The sequence below is a fragment of the Bactrocera dorsalis genome, chromosome 6 (assembly GCF_023373825.1).
Source record: "Bactrocera dorsalis isolate Fly_Bdor chromosome 6, ASM2337382v1, whole genome shotgun sequence".
Classification (NCBI taxonomy): Eukaryota; Metazoa; Arthropoda; class Insecta; order Diptera; family Tephritidae; genus Bactrocera; species Bactrocera dorsalis.
Genome location: NC_064308.1, coordinates 39,683,967 through 39,701,236, shown reverse-complemented (window position 1 = coordinate 39,701,236; position 17,270 = coordinate 39,683,967). Strand labels below are relative to the sequence as shown.

The following is a 17,270-nucleotide window of genomic DNA, read 5'->3' as shown; positions in this document are numbered from 1 at the left end:
ACTGAACGACTTTCAAGAACAAAGAGATAAAAGTCATGAAAGAGGCGAAGAAAGTTAAACGCATGCCGGAGCTAGCGAGAGAACAAAAAAAAAAACAGCAATAAATACAAAGAAATTTATAAAGTTCTAGCCAACAAGCTGAAAATAAAAGTTAACGCATTAGAAATCAATATAAATTCGGTATATGGACAATGTAACTACAAAGGATAATGTCGAGCAAATTTCAATTAAAAATATCAGAAAAGCTTATGCAGAAACGCAAACAGCAGTTTTAAGCCTTCCAAAAGAAGAAGCAACGTGTACAGGAACATTCCAAAGTAAACAGGACTTTAAAAACAAACAGAACATCTATTCAAAATAGTCTTCTTCTGCTTCAATACAGCTTTTTGCATGGTCCAAAAGCATGTCGAACGAGTATTTTAGCCGGTATGGCCGCCAGTATGCCTCTACGTTTGCATAAGGCTTTCCTTTCATGGGCAAATGCATTTTTCCGAAAAGGAGGAAGAAAAAGTCACATGGTGCTATATTAGGTGAATACGGGGAGTGTTTAATGATTACATTCCTTTCAGCACTCTAGCGTTTCGTTTCGGGATCATATTGGAAACATCACGTTTCGTCACCAGTCACAATAGTGTAAAGGAAGTTTTTGTCCGTTTTGACCTCTTTAATGATGTCCTTCGAATGTTGGATTCAGATCAATTTTTGGTCGTCAGTCAATTTGTGCGCAACAAACCGTGCACACACCCTTCGTAAGCCCAAGTGCTTGGTCAAAATGCGATAAATCGATGTTTTGGCGATGTTGAATTCAATTTCCATGAACTTCAATGATGATTTGTGTTTCGGTGGAATTTCCGGTGATCACGGATTTTGATTGGCTCTCATTTTGATCGTCATTTATGTCCTCACGACCACTTTGAAAACGTTGAAACCACTCGTGCACTCTGCTAAGGGATAGGCAATCATCTACATAAACTTGTTTCATCAATTTAAATATTTCGGTAAAAGTTTTACCAATTTTATAACAAAATTTAATGCTGGCTCTTTGTTCGAAGCCAAATTAATTTAAACTATTGCGAAGCATCTCAGGAACTGCTAAAACAAACAGTGTACGAAAAGGAAATAGATGTAGCAGTAAATCCTTCACGATCTAGTTAGAGACGCCCAAACAACAACGCCGAGTCTTAGTGCAGTTGATTTCAACGCCTGGGCTTTGGAATGGGGAAGTAGAAAGACAAACCAACGTGGAAATGCCTTACTCACAGCATTCTCAGTACTTGACGTATTACGGCTAAACACAGGAACCAAGAATACTTTTGAAAAAAATGGATATGGCTCCATAATCGACATTGCGTTTGTCGGTAAGTCCCAAGCACGAAAGCCTAAGTGGCAAATAGTGACTACTAAGAAATAATAATAAACAGCTGCAGTAAACGCCAAAAGAGAGCTGAGTGGCCGAAAAAAGCTTAAAGTAGAGGATGGAAAGGCAAAACAATAGATGAGGAATTATTTAAGGTTATGATGGACAAAGAATTAAGCAACTCAAATGGCGCGAATGAACTAGCAAATCAATTAACTGCACATGTTAGTAGAGCTTGCGATGCTGCTATGGTAAGGAAAAAATACATCCATCTTCGAAAACCATTATATTGGTGGAATAGCGAAATTGCTGTTTTGAGGAAATATGAGCGACTATGCGAAACTTTTAAAGTAAGACGGAAAGACCTTAGCAATAAGAAAAGCAAAGCTGCATGCCTTAAAGAATTCTGCGATAAAGCGGATGAAAACTCGTGGGATGGAGCGTATAAAGCAGTAATGACGAAAGTTAGAGGTGATAAAGGACAAATGCCGACCTGTCCTATACTACTTCAGAAGGTAGTAGAAACCCTGTTTCCAAGACAACAAACGCAAGCAAGGGGAGAGCTATCCCCGGATAGATTAGAGCCTCTATTTTTTCTACCAGCGGATGACAATGATGTAGTACTCGCATCGGAACGGCAATGCAAAAGCACTTGGTTTGGATAACAATCCAGATAAGGCTTTAGCTGCCATCAAATTCTAATCCAAATATTTTACGGAACTTCAATAGGTGCCTGAGGAATGGAATTTTTCCAAATATATGGAAAAGACACCGTTTGCTATAAAAATCAAACAAACCGCCAGGAGACAAGTTCATACAGGCTCCTCTGTACGATCGATACTATGAGTAAAATCCTCCAACGGATAATATGGTATGTGATCGACTAGAAAAACATCTAGAAAAAGTAGAGGGGTTATGTGACAAGCAATACGATTTCCATAGAAGACGCTCGACTATTGACGCAGTCTAAACAGTTAGCGAAATAGCAGACAAAACCATTGAAGGCACCAGGTGGATGTATGGCTCCAAAAAATATTGTGCTGTTATAACCCTGGATATAAAAAATGCATTCAATTCTGCTTCTTTGGCTCATATAATGCAAGCTTTAGAGGCTTTAAAAACGCCTGTGTACCTCTTGCGTATCATAAATAGCTACTTCACTAATCGAGTACTGCTGTACGACACGTGGGGAAAGGAAAAGGCGGTATGAAATTACTGGTGGAGTACCACAAGGATCGGGGCTGGGTTGAGTACATATGCAGCACTGTTGCAGCGAAACTTCAACTGACAAGGCAAAAATAGAAGCAGTACTAATTTCAAGCAGGAAGAAAATAGAAGCCGTCACATTGGATATTGTTGGATGCAGCCATATCTTAAATACTTGGACGTAATAATTGACACGAGAATGAATTACAAAACAAACATTGAGAAAGCCTGTGAAAAAGTGGGTCAATTCAGAGCCGAAGACTATACTGGCTTAAGTGACAAATAGTCATGTATGCAGCGCCAGTATGGGCTAACGCGCTAAAGCAAAAAACATATGCGAAACCAGGTAGATCCTTATTTCGGCTAAGTGTACTTGAAGTTGGCAGTACATTGCCGAACGGCTCCTCACGAAGCCGCAGGAGTGATTTCAGACATAATGCCACCTGAAATAATGGCTCTCAAGTAAAAGGGAGTGTATGAAAAATAAAATAAAAGCAAGCAATTAAAATCTAAAGAGCGCAAAGAAAAAAGACAGCAGAGTCTTAAGGAATGGCAATCTCTGTGTGATTCAGCGCCCAATAACGATGGACTCACAGGTTGATTAAAAATGTTGAAACCTGAGTTTGTAGAAAGTATGGCGACGTCGATTTTTACCTGGCGCAGTTACTAAATTTTGCAATAGATGATAGAATGTGTCGCTTTGCTATGGCGTATAATGCAGATATTAACTCGGTGGTGTATGAAAGCTGGTCAGATATCGCATTCCATTGAATCCCTGAGTTTTTGACGCACTTTTCTTTTCGAATTTAAAGAAAATTAGTGTTCAACAAGTTTTCTTTCGGTATATGTTTTAATTTATCTGGATGATTTGTAGTAATCTTTTTTAATATAGAACCTACGGTTTTGAGGGCTGTTATAACCTGTGTGAGAATTTCTATGCTTGTAGAAGACTGTTATTTCCAGACAGGATATCGTCTACATACGTCTGAGTTTCTAACATTGTTCCATACGAAATTCTGACTTTGTGTTTTTTTGCCAATTAGCGCAATGCTGGAATGGATAAGTATGGAATACAGTTGACGGCAAAGGTATGTGTCAAAGGGGGATTTTATTGGATTTTTAACTACTCTTACCGTATTTTCAAAATTTGCTAATTTTGTAAGCAGTTCTAGCCTATTTTGTGCCCCCTATAAATGATCGTTGTGGTCCTTGGTCTAGTAAGGCCCTGAGTTTAAGCAGTCCTCCTCGATGTTCGATGGAAACGACTGCTGTGGGTAGTAGTATCCTAATCTGATTTTCGCTATGTAGCCATTTGCAACTAAACCTGTTGCTCTTCTCATATTTGCGCTGTTTGGGATGAGCTGAAAAAATGTGTAAATGATGTCGTTTATGAACGTTTGATTTCTTAATAAGCTTGTGTTTATATCGGTATTCTGCGTGAGACGATTGTCTCATGTCTCTAATAGTGACTATAGTAATTTAGTGATTCTGTTAGTCAGGAGTCTCATTTTGGTATTCTGGCAAATAGAGTATACTACTTTACAGTATACTACTATACTGTAACTGCCAGAATACCAAAATGAGACTCCTGACTAACAGAATCACTAAATTACTATAGTCACTATTAGAGACATGAGACAATCGTCTCAAGCAGAATACCGACATTAAATTGTTCTTGCTACTGGCTTGGGATCTTTGGAAGCTTCTATTGAGATCGTGTTGAATACCTTTAGGTTTAGTTATGTTTTTTGCCTACCCTTTCAGCGATTTTATACTGGGCGCTTAGGAAATTTCGCATTTGTTGCCACATAAGGCATTTTATTCTTGATGACAGCGCTTTATTGGTAATGCGGTTATGCATATATTTACCAGAATTGGGATAGCGGTAGGAATGTTTTGTTTCGATAAAACCGAAAAATAGTTGAAAACAGTCCATTGCAGTTCGATGTGTTGTGAGAATTAATTATCTGTACGAATTTAGTCCACACAACCCATAAAGGCACACCATATTATTCACAACAAGAGTGCATACGCAGCGGCATAACCACGCCACGCAACAATTAATCGGGAAAATTATGCCACTTCTAGAAACACAAGGAGACGGAGAAAGCAGGCAAGCAGATGAAACAACAACAAGCACGCATACGTAACGGTAAAGTCTCGCCACACACGGATTCCAACACAAAATGTTGCGAATGGACTAGCACGCACATTTTTGGCGGAGAGTTAGATAGCCGGTGATCAGTCAGCACGGAACTGTGACAGCAGGGATAATGGGATGCCCAACATATTCCAGTGTGAGAGTGCCTCAAAATATGCGTTTTTTACAATATTTTCCATTGTGGGCAGATCGAACAAACTTAGAATTTTTGGGCATTTAAATTAAAACACCAAACATTTTGTACGAATAAAAATTATTATATTTTGGACTTTTAATATATGGCGAAACTACTTAAATCCTTTTTTATGGTATATTAAAACAACTAACTTTTGGTCTTTCAATACTTAATAAGGGGAATTAAACCTGTTAGCTCTCAAATAATAAATGTTTTTAATCATTTTCATTGATTTTCAATGTTTTACATTTTTTATTATTAGCGATCTTGAACGGCGGCAACAAATCCCTCCGTTCACATATAGTTTTGGTATAATTTCAATCTGGCCGTTCCAGTCATACCAATTTCAAAACGTTAAAACCTGCCCAATCCAGTCAACTGTCAAATTAGGTAGGTGAGCGGTTCTCACATTCTCAGTGACAGGAGAGTTGAGCATCTCTTTATCTCTGGTACACACGCTCAGCACCAGACTACGCAGTGAGTTGATCCTCTGACTAGCCTTGGTACCCTGACTTGTAAACGCCGTCTGTTAAGGGTGAGCCTGATAGTGAGTTGATCCTCTGACCAACTCAACATTTAACATTGGTAACTAACGTGGTTTCTCGTGGTCCGGTATATATGCGCGACTATAGTGAGTAATCCAACAGGACGTCACCAGCGTAGCACAAGAGCGTCAGCGCACGCCGCAGGACATGGTCGTGTTCGAGGCCTACACGAGCGCCGGCAGAAATAGCCGGGCGTAGTCGTCGTAGCACTCGAGCGTCAGCGCACGCCGCAAGACATCGTCATCGAAGCCTACACGAGCGCCGGCAGAAGTAGTCGAGCGTAATCGTTGAAGCGCAGAGCAGAACGTCGCTTAGCACCCAGGAGCGCAGCAGAGCGGGAAACGGGTGACCCCCGGGTGACGACATTACAACGCGGGAGACAATATTTAAACTATAAGTAAAATTAAAACATAAAGCTAAATAAATTACGATTCGTAGAGAGCCCCCAACAAATTTATTGTAACGAACCCTGGACATACTCGCCGTGTCAATCTATAATAAGCAGGGCAGCAAAAAGATTCGTTACAATATTCTTTACTTCTTTCCTTTTGAATTTTTCACAAGTTCATTAACATCGTTATTTGCTTATCGATCAATATTCTTTCGCTTCGTTATTTAAGAGCTTTCCAAGCCAAATTGCATTCTCGTCTTTTAGTGCGAACTGCTTTACTATGACGCCTGCTTGACCTTTTGTTTTGGTGGTTTATGTAACTTGCTATGCACATGTCTCAGAAGGACGACCATTGTTCATAACCATCATGAAAAATTCCTGTGGGTACCTTGAGGTGGATACCCAAACTTGCCTCTTGACTTTGAATTTGTGACAGCTTTACTCTCGGATGTAGAGCGGAGGCGCAATTGCTTTAACTAATCTTAATTGGTCAGAAATCATTGCTTTTGTTTTTTCAAACAGTTTTCGTATTTGGCGTAAGCCGAGGATTTTAAAATTTTTCGGTAGATCTAAGTTGTCTGATTAAAATTGCTTCATAAGCAAATTGGAAACGTGTACAAAAATTGTCGAGATTTTGGATTTAGATTTCTAATGACGATTCAGAGTTGTCTTAAAAAGATGAAAACCGAGCGCAGTATCTTATTAAACTGTCGCTACCTGCAATGAATTTTTTACTGTAATGTCTTTACCCATAATAAAGTAGAAAATAATATTATACGTAATCCAAAATTGTTCTATGGTTTCAACTCTAAACGCAGGATTTCTAACTTTCCGTCCGCTATGAAATATAAGTCTAGTATATCTAGTGACAATCACACCATTTCTAATATGTTCGCTGAATTCTTTAAGTCTAATTACTCTCCAAAATCTCCAAAAAATGTTCCGCATCAGCACAAGTTATGTCCGATGTATGTACCATTTCCGAAGCAGACGTCTTATATCAGTTGAACATGTTAGAACAGTCATACAATTATGGCCCAAGTATGATTCCCTCATGCTTTCTTAAGAAATGTGCCAAATATATATACCAACCCCTAACAAAACTATTTAATTCATCTCTTATGCAAGGCTTATTTCCATCCATATGGAAAAAGTCATTTATAATTCCTTTACATAAGAGTGGATTTAGGTGATCTATTGAAAACTATAGGAGAATAGCAAAGTTGTCTGCAAACTTTTAAAGCAATTATAACAGACGACATAACCTTCCGGATCTCTCCAATAATTTCTTGTTCTCAGCACGGGTTTCGTAAAGGGAATCCTACAATAGCTAACTTGCTTGAATTTGTATCACATGTATCAGCTGGCTTCAGGGAGAATAAGAATACTGATGTTATATACACAGATTTCAGTAAAGCAAACCATTCAATTCTTTTGAATAAACTTGATCTTCTTGGTTTTCAACCAATATTTCTAAAATGGGTTGCTTCTTATCTTAGCAATAGAATTCAACAAGTCTTATTTAACGACACTTTTTCTGACATAATCAATGTTCCTTCAGGCGTTCCACAAGGTAGCCACCGTGGTCCAATTCCGTTCTTGTTATTTATTAATGACATATCATCTGTTGTTAAGTTTTCAAAAGTCTTATTATATGCTGACGATGTAAAACTTTTTAAAACGTATACTTCAAACAACGAAAGATGCCAGTTGCAAACAGACTTAAACAACCTAGTTTCTTGGTATGATAGAAATGACATGCCATTGAACCTTAAAAATGTAAAACAATGTGCTTTTCACGTTGATCTGTAGACCCTACTTCATACGCAATACAAAACTATAGGTTGGAGCAAGTATGCAGTTTTGTTGATCTGGGAGTAACTATGGACCCCAAACTCAATTTTAATCTTCACATATCTTCCACGGTTTTTAAAGCTAAAGGATTCCAGTTTAAATCTTCTCTAACACTAACCGTTTAAAACTTATAAATCTCCCGACACTCGCTAGTCGTAGGGAGATGCTTAGTATAATATTTCTTGTAAAACTCATGAATGGGTCAGTCTGTAGCCCATCTCTCTTATCTGATATTAATTTTAACGTCCCCGCTCGCTCTACCAGGCAGTTTAGACCCTTACTTTTAAAATTTTCTAGAACAAATTTTGAGTTAAACGAACCATTCCGCCGTATATGTCATGATTTCAATTTTCATTCCAGCACATTTGATTTAACAGACTCACTTTCTACAATTAAGAAAATTATTTTATCTACTCTTAACAAGTAATATTTAAAAATTATAAACTTTAATTTAATTCTTAATTTTGACTGTTGAAATTTTTGTTTCTGTAGCTGAGCAGCTTAAGATCGCAACGCTTAAAACTCTCTTGCCTTTTATGACTCGGCTAATTCCGCTCGTTCGCGGATTGCGCCCCTAGCGTCGGTTGGGCGGGAGGAGGGTAACCGTTGGGTATTATTATTATTAGACGTCAAGGCATGCTCCCCATTTGATTTCTAGTCTTATTTCCGGATATTTTGACTCACTGTCGATGAGAATCTACACACACCACCTCTTCGTCGATTTCAAAGCTGCTTTCGACAGCACGAAAAGGAGCTGCCTTTATGCCGTCTGAATTTGGTATCCCCGCAAAACTAATACGGCTGTGTAAACTGACGTTGAGCAACACGAAAAGCTCCGTCAGGATCGGGAAGGACCTCTCCGAGCCGTTCGATACCAAACGAGGTTTCAGACAAGGCAACTCCCTATCGTGCGACTTTTTCAATCTGCTGCTGGAGAAAATTATTCGAGCTGCAGAACTGAATCGAGCAGGTACAATCTTTTATAAGAGTGTACAGCTGCTGGCGTATGCCGATGATATTGATATCATCGGTCTCAACACCCGCGCCGTTAGTTCTGCTTTCTCCAGACTGAACAAGGAAGCAACGCAAATGGGTCTGGCAGTGAACGAGGGCAAGACGAAATATCTCCTATCATCAAACAAACAGTCGCCGCACTCGCAACTTGGCTCCCACGTCACTGTTGACAGTCATAACTTTGTAGTTGTAGATAATTTCGTCTATTTAGGAACCAGCATTAACACCACCAACAATGTCAGCCTGGAAATCCAACGCAGGATTACTCTTGCCAACAGGTGCTACTTCGGACTGAGTAGGCAATTGAAAAGTAAAGTCCTCTCTCGACGATCAAAAGCCAAACTCTATAAGTCGCTCATAATTCCCGTCCTGCTATATGGTGCAGAAGCTTGGACGATGACAACAACCGATGAGTCGACGTTGCGAGTTTTCGAGAGAAAAGTTCTGCGAAAGATTTATGGTCCTTTGCGCGTTGGCCACGGCGAATATCGCATTCGATGGAACGATGAGCTGTACGAGATATACGGCGACATTGACATAGTTCAGTGAATTAAAAGACAGCGGCTACGCTGGCTAGGTCATGTTGTCCGGATGGATGAAAACACTCCAGCTCTGAAAGTATTCGACGCAGTACCCGCCTCGGGAAGCAGAGGAAGAGAAAACCCCCACTCCGTTGGAAGAACCAAGTGGAGAAAGACCTGGCTTCGCTTGGAATATCCAATTGGCGCCACGTAGCGAAGAGAAGAAACGACTGGCGCGCTGTTGTTGACTCGGCTATAATCGCGTAAGCGGTGTCTACGCCAGTAAAGAAGAAGAAGAACCATGATTCTTTAACGTCAATCAAAAAACTGGAAAAACCTATCAGTTTATCATACATTAATGGTACCACAACTATTTTCGAAAAATGTTGGATAGAAGTATTTGGTACAATAACAGAATTCTATATTTTAAAGGATCTAGAAAGTTTTGATAGAATATAGGAATTTTAAATACAAATACAGGATATTTGAACTATAATAATGGCAGGGAACAGATAAGTTTTTTGGAATTTGTTTAAATTAATACATTGCAAACTATTGTCGAAAATGTTCCGCCTAGGGCGAACCTAAAGTTTCAAAATATGTTGAAATCATATGAAAAAGTATATGCAGACCCAGAAGAAGCTTTATCGTATAACACTAAAGTAGTGGCGACAATCAAAGCAACAACTAGCGAACCTATTTATTCGAAATCTTATTCTTATCAAATGTCTGCAACAAAATTTGTAAATTCCGAGGTCGAGTCACTTCTCGCTAACAAAATCATACCCAAAATTCGCTCTCCATATAACAACCAAGTATGGGTTGTAGACAAAAAAAGGAATTGATGAGACAGGTAGCAAAAAGCTACGGATGGTAATAGATTTTCGCAAATTAAATGGAAAAACTATTCCTGACCGGTATCTAATTCCTGACACAAATGTGATTCTGACGAAACTTGGAAAATCAAAGTATTTTACAACGATCGATCTAATGTCGGGATTTCACTAAATTTTTCTTGCTGAAAAGGATCGAGAGAAAACAGCCTTCTCCGTGAACAACGGCAAGTATGAATTTTGCAGGTTACCCTTTGGGTTGAAAAATGTTCCTAGTATTTTTCAGAGAGCGATAGACGACATATTGAGAGAAGATATCGGAGCACGTTGTCATGTTTACATTGATGACGTAATAATTTTCTCTCCCGATATTGAGACTCACATATACGATATAGAGAGTATCATTAAAAAACTGCTGGATGCCAATATGAGAATAGCATTGGAAAAATGCAAATTTTTCAGAACTAGCGTAGAGTTCCTTGGTTTTGTGAGAATGGCCTTAAGACAGCTGACGATAGCCATACTAAAATTTGACGAACCCAAAACTCTTCAGGCATTACGCTCCTTTTTAGGACTGTCAGGATATTATAGGAGATTTATTCGAGAACGGCAAAAGTAAGTATGTTAGACATCCTAAAAAGCAGATTATGAAATCAACCCCAATACCCACTTACCCTGCGGAAATCCTGCACATGGATATATACAGTACAAATAGCCAATATTTTTTGACGTGCTTGGATAAATTTTCAAATTTTCATTCATTGAACCCATCGTTCAATTGTAGATTTAAAAGTACCAATAATTAGGATATTAGGATTTTTCAAAAACCCAAAAATTTTAGTCACAGATAATGAAGCAACATTTACAGTACAAATGGCCAAGTTGAGAGATTTCACTCTACACTTAGTGAAATTGCTAGAACAGGAAAATGGACTTACGGACGTAAAAGAGTTAATGCAGGTAGCAGTTACAAAATGTAACAACTCTAAAGATTCTAGATTATAGCCACTCCAGGTATATCCCATTTCAGAAAGGAGAAGTAGCTATTTATGACACTTACATATATCTTGTACATAGCATAAACATAACTGAATTTGAGAAAGTGACCCTTGACGTATCCAACCTTAAAAAGCTTTTCGAAAACCAGGAGAAAAAGGAATCCTTGGAGGCCGATGCCAACGAGATGCCTCGTCTCATTAATGCACTGAGCTTTCGCAGTAGAAAAACTAGATCAATAAATTTTTTAGGTTCTGCATTGAAATTTGTTGCTGGCACTCCGGATCTGAGTGATTTCGAGATATTAGGAGAAAGGCAAACAAGGCTAATAGAAGCTGAAAACCAGCAGATAAAGATAAATGCTGATTTAGTAAATAAGATAAACGAGTTAACTTCTCAAATTAATAAACTCAAATACAATCATTACGAGAAAGTAGGAAATAAAATGTATCCAGTCTTATTTCAGATAATAGCTGTTCGTAATCAAAGAGTAATCTCGCTTCTCACTAATGTTGTCTATTCAGTTACGCTCGCTAAATTAAATATAGTAAAAAATGTAATTTTATCAGATAACGAAATTAAGAAAGTATTAAATCAAGAAAATTACCAACTAGGCCAACTAGTGCCCTTATGGCTGCTATAGTTATAGACAGTTACACATGTATTTGGTTATATGTACATGTTTACAGAAACATTGTTTACAACCTAAGTGCAGCTGAGAAAACATAAATATTTATGTATAGTTATAAGTACTAGTTATAGATAGTCATACATGTGTACAATACTTATGACTATCAGTAAAAATCAGAACAATAGAATGTAAATACAAATAGTCCCAAAACCATAAATATTACCCTTCCTTTGTTAGAAGTAGATAGGTACACATAAGATTTGGAAAACAACTGACCTGCGCGTCGGTACTAGCATAAGTATAAATAGAAGTAGTTTGAAAAAGAATAATCAGACCACTGAGCGCAGAGCACCGCGTTTAATCATTTATTTAATTTATGCATTTCTTCTGATTAGCGTATCAATACTTTTTACCTTCACACTAAGGGGGTATTCTACTCTAGAATTTTGAAAAATTCGATTTTTTTCATATATTTAAAGTTTAGAACCTTAAGAACATATCACCCAAAGGATTTTTAAAAATTAAAATTATTTTAATAGCTACAGTAACTTAAGTGACGCAGTACCTAGCCTGGTAGGTAGGTAGACTCACTTTTTTAAACGCGTTTTTCTCGAAACTACTTTTTTCCACACGGTACCGGCATTATCTCAAGTTCTATACAACCGATTTACTTGAAATTTTGTGTGAACCTTCTTTATATAATTCTTTATCCATCATCTTTCTATAATCCTTAATCCATTGTTTTTAATATTTTAAAAATTCAGGAATTTCAAAAAACAGCGTAAAAAATGATTTTTATTTTCATGCACTCGCCATTTTTCAAAAAAAAAAATTCGTGTTCCCTGAGGTAGGGACTATAACAGCATCCTTACTGATTAAGAATTTCTTTTGATTTTTTTTTCAGACCACCAGGAGAGCCATGATCAATGTCACCAGGATGCGCCATTTTTTTACACCTGTCTCTGCCCCCTCTAATTATTTTAATTTTTAATATTTTTTTGTAAAATTTTGTTTCTGTATTCTTAAGATATCAATAAAAACACCATAAAAAATGGATAGTAAATTTTTTTTTTAAATTAAATTCAAAAAACTGCCCAAAATTTGATTTCTATAGTGGAATATCCCCTTAACACATTAACAGAAAATATTTAGAAACCAATAATTCCGACCGGCGAAATCTATACTCGTTACATCAATGAATTGGTAACATCTTCTGAGAACCTTCATATTTTGAATATAAAGACCAATAACTCATAAGTATACAGGGGTCGAATCGTTACATCCGTGCACGGATCGGCAAACATACGAAAGAAAATTACGTGATACGTCAATCGTATGCGGTGATTGGCATTATGACATACGATAGCAAACGGATCGTAATGTATTCTCAATTCACAATAGTTTTTAAATTCCACATTGCTTTGGATCGTATTTTTAGGTCACAATAGATGTGGAACTGTCAAACTGTTGCGAAATTTTCAACAAACTAACAAAAAAGCTAATTAAATATCAAAATGAATTCATTTTTTTTTTTTTTTTGAGCTCTAGTGAAAGTAATGGGCATACAAAAATAGTACGGAGGTAGCTAGGAGATCGTAGCAATAGCGTAGGTATAAAAAAAAAAGGTGCGTGGAGTCCCTACGCGCGGATGAAGTTATACTTCTTAGTGATATTCAGAAATGTATATCATTTTGTATGAAAGAAAACTAGAAAACTTACATTCACATTTTATAAATTTATTATGCACATAAAATGAAGAATAAAGCAAAGTCTAAATGAAGGAATTTTGACTCAGAAAGTAGTTCCGTCTCTTCGTTGCGGAAGAGAAGCGAGAGCAGCGTAATCATCTCTCTTTTGTTCTTCGCCAATTTGGCTGCCGGATTGACTTGTGAAGATCAATTTTTTGTTGGTGACATATTCATATGTGTACGCATATGTATGTTTGTATGCTTGTGATTTATTTGTTCGGCAATGTACACAAATATATGTACATATAAGTATATAAGAATGTATGAACATACAAGTCAATGCGCGCACATGCGTATACATACACTCATATGAGCATGTGCAGATACACAAGATAGGATAGAAGATGTATGCCTTTTAACATCGTATACTATTCAAATAAATATTTTTCTTACTAATAGAAATTAAAATAAAGAAAAATATTTATTTTTATAGTATACGATGTTAAAAGCAAAAAAATTTATTCTGTCGGGATTCGAACCTGTGGCACTCGTAGCATCTTGACTTTCCAAGCGCTTACCACCAACACCACCATTGACACTTAGGTTGCGCTGACTTAAGTATGATTTGGTTATACATGTAAGAAACATACGATGGTTCTAATAATTTTGTTTAAGTATAGAAATATACCTACTTTGTAGAACATTTGCTTTCGCAATAAATTTATCACAGCAATATACATATACATAATATGTATATACATATGCATAATATGTATATACATATACATAACATTGCTGTGATGCCCTGAGAAGTTAGTCTTAATAAATTTATTTTTAATTTTTTGCTTACTAATAGAAATTAAATTTATCACAGCAATATTATGTATATGTTTATTGCTGTGATAAATTTATTTTCTATTAGTAAGAAAAAAATATTTATTAGTATAGATTTCCAAAAGCACAGAAATGATTCTGTGAATTTATTCATTAAAATCGCCACTCAGAAGTCGTTTTATCCCTTGTAAGCGAGCGATTTTCTTAAATCTCACGCTCCCAGATAAAACGATATACCTCGTCCTCGTGGGTCAGTTTCAAAAACCACAGAAATGATTCTGTGTGATTCTGAAAGGCCAACGCAGAGTATTTCAACCAAAACATACGTAAAATAGTTGAGAATTCGCAGAAATGAAAGACAAACGAAAGAAAAAGAACTATAACTTCAATAATGCACAAGCATACAAACATACATATGCGCACACATGTGAATATGTCACCAACCAAAAATTGAAACATTGTTCTACAAAAACAACAACAGCATAAGCATGCCAACATTGTGTTGTGTTGTTGTGTCGGGCGAGCTGTGCCGAAAGAAACGAACAAACGATCGCCGATTGTCACCGCTTCGCTTGCTGCTCGCACATCTTCGCAGACAAGGTTGCGTTACATTCATATGGATGGAGCGAGGTTGCGCAACTTTGCGTTACTTTTATATGGAAGGCTGCGCAACCAGAATCTATCGCAACCTTTTCCGGCGTCGTATAAGAAGTATAACTTCAAAAATTATGCATCCTTATTAATAAAATTTTCTTTGTAGATGTATCGTTGAACAATGCATTGAAATCTTAAAAAGACGGTGGAGTATTTGAAGATTTGACAAGAGAGGAAGGTATTACCTCACAAAAGTGGAAGATTTGATAACATTTGTGAGGCATTACATACATACATCTGCATAAAATTTACAATTAGTTACGACCCTCAAAAATTGCGATTCTTATCACCCACAAGAAATGGACAACGGGGTAGCGAACCGCTTCACCGCAATCGACCAAATAAATAATTTTAATTCAAAAATGTATATATCCTTATTCTTGCAAATAATTTTATTTTCATTGCCAACTAAAATACAAACATGTGATCACATAAATAATTTTTTAATTTTTAATGAGATATTCCATTCATTGGTTTCTTGTTTATGTTCTTTATTCCTAAAAATTATAAGAAACTTAAAATTTAAAAAAATTTTGCTCACATTTCCATAAATTTGTATATTACGATTGGTAGTTTGCGTTCGAACGACGATTCGAACGAACGGATACGTTTATATACTCGTTCACGTGTATCATCATACCAAATTACGATAGAAGCGTTACGATCACGTATATAAGCGTTACGATCACGTATGTCATAATACGAAATACAGACTTTTACGTGACGAGTGATACGTTCACGTATGTAACGATTCGACCCCAGGGTTTGTCTGGTAAGAAATAGGACTAAGTCGATTTAAAACATGTATTGACCCAATCGTTACAATTCCTTAAAAACTTTCAAAAGAGGCTCTTTCCGCGTCGATGCAGCGCTGCCAGCGCGATTTTCAAGCACTGAAGGCGTTACGGAAAGCGTTCTCCGGAATAGCCGTAAGTGCCGAGGTGTATGCTGCTTTGATCCCATTTCTCGTCTCAAAGTGCTTCTTTGTCTCGGGATCCATGACTCATCACCTGTGATTACGTTATTCAAAAATTGGGGGTCTCTTTCACACATGTTCAAATTTTCTTGGTACACTTCCACTCGCCGCAATTTCTGGTCATCAGTGAGCACTTTTGCGACCATGTTCGCGCACAACTTGCGGATGTTCAAGGGCTCCGACACAATATCATGAACCACAGTTTTGCTAAATTTAACATCTGCGCAATTAAAGAATACTTAGTCGACGGTTACCAAACGTCACTGTCGCCGATTTAACGTGTTTCACACAAAATTTAAACGCGTACCCCTGCTTTAACAAACGCTTCATTTTCGGCTGGCCCCACTCACAGAAACACATCGCGAGAAAATGTTTGTCCTGACTCTCCAGGATACAACTGACCAATGGCTCGCTCGTTAGCTAGGAACGCTCTCTACCGAATCCAGTCGGTGCGCGCATACTCTGAAGTACAGTCGTGGCGAAAGAAAGTCAGCCCTATTACTTTCCGGACAAACCCTGTATATACATACATATATTAATGTATCAGGCACCTTGATTGTATTGAAAATTTGGGATTAATAAAATAAAATAATTTGGTAATAATAATTTACTAATTTTTTGGGGAATTCTTAAGAAAATAAAGAAAATGGTGTTACGTTTCTTACCTTCAAATCTCTGTGAACAACACCTTGTTCATGCATATAATCAACAGCTTCTAAAATTTGACGTATAAGATCAGACGCATCTTTTTCGGTATAGGAACCTTTTTCTACAATTCTATCGAATAGTTCACCACCAGTTACTCTAAAATAAAAACAGGTTTTTGTTTATAATTATATATTACGGCAACAATTAAATGTTGAAAGTTTGTATATATTAGCAAAAGTCTCAATAATAATTATGTACAGTGCGCGAAATTATTATATGGGACAATGCTTCAATGTACTAATGTTATGTTTATTTTACCGCAAATGGTTTATAACGATTTGATGACTACTATGCCGATCTCTTTCGACCAATTCAGCGATTTTATCGCAATTTTCGACGACAGGCCTTTCGGAGCGTGGCGCATCTTTGACCACCTCTACACCAGAATGAAAACGTTGAAACTGCACAAATTTTATTGGCGGCTTGAGATGCATTTTTGCCTTTATCGTAGCAGTACTGTAAAATATGCCGTATTTTCTCTTTATTTTGCTCCATGTTTGCGACGCTATAACTCACAAACGACTTAAAAGAAACGACAATCAATCAAACACGTGTTAGCGCGTGAATTGAGCTTTCCAAAAAGGTATAGCATGACCCGATGCGACGAATAAAACTAGAACTACGCGCTTTCAGCTCCAACTAGCGAAAATACCGCAATACTTTTTTGACAACCCAATATATGAATATATTGTATAGTATATATTTTATACACAAAAAAAGTGGAAT

The 17,270-nt window shown here is 37.1% G+C and overlaps 1 protein-coding gene and 1 pseudogene across 5 annotated transcripts in view; both read right to left on the bottom strand.

Annotated features, from left to right (window-relative positions):
• The window catches only part of LOC105223446 (calcium/calmodulin-dependent protein kinase type 1), a 512,064-nt gene that overhangs the window by 184,168 nt on the left and 310,626 nt on the right, over window positions 1–17,270 (bottom strand). For all 5 annotated transcript variants that reach the window (XM_049460592.1, XM_049460593.1, XM_049460591.1 and 2 more), the window contains one exon: window positions 16,502–16,640. In XM_049460592.1, coding sequence (XP_049316549.1) covers window positions 16,502–16,640 — 139 coding nt within the window. The remainder of the gene's footprint in view (window positions 1–16,501; window positions 16,641–17,270) is intronic.
• On the bottom strand, window positions 14,368–14,497 carry LOC125779801 (small nucleolar RNA U3; annotated as a pseudogene).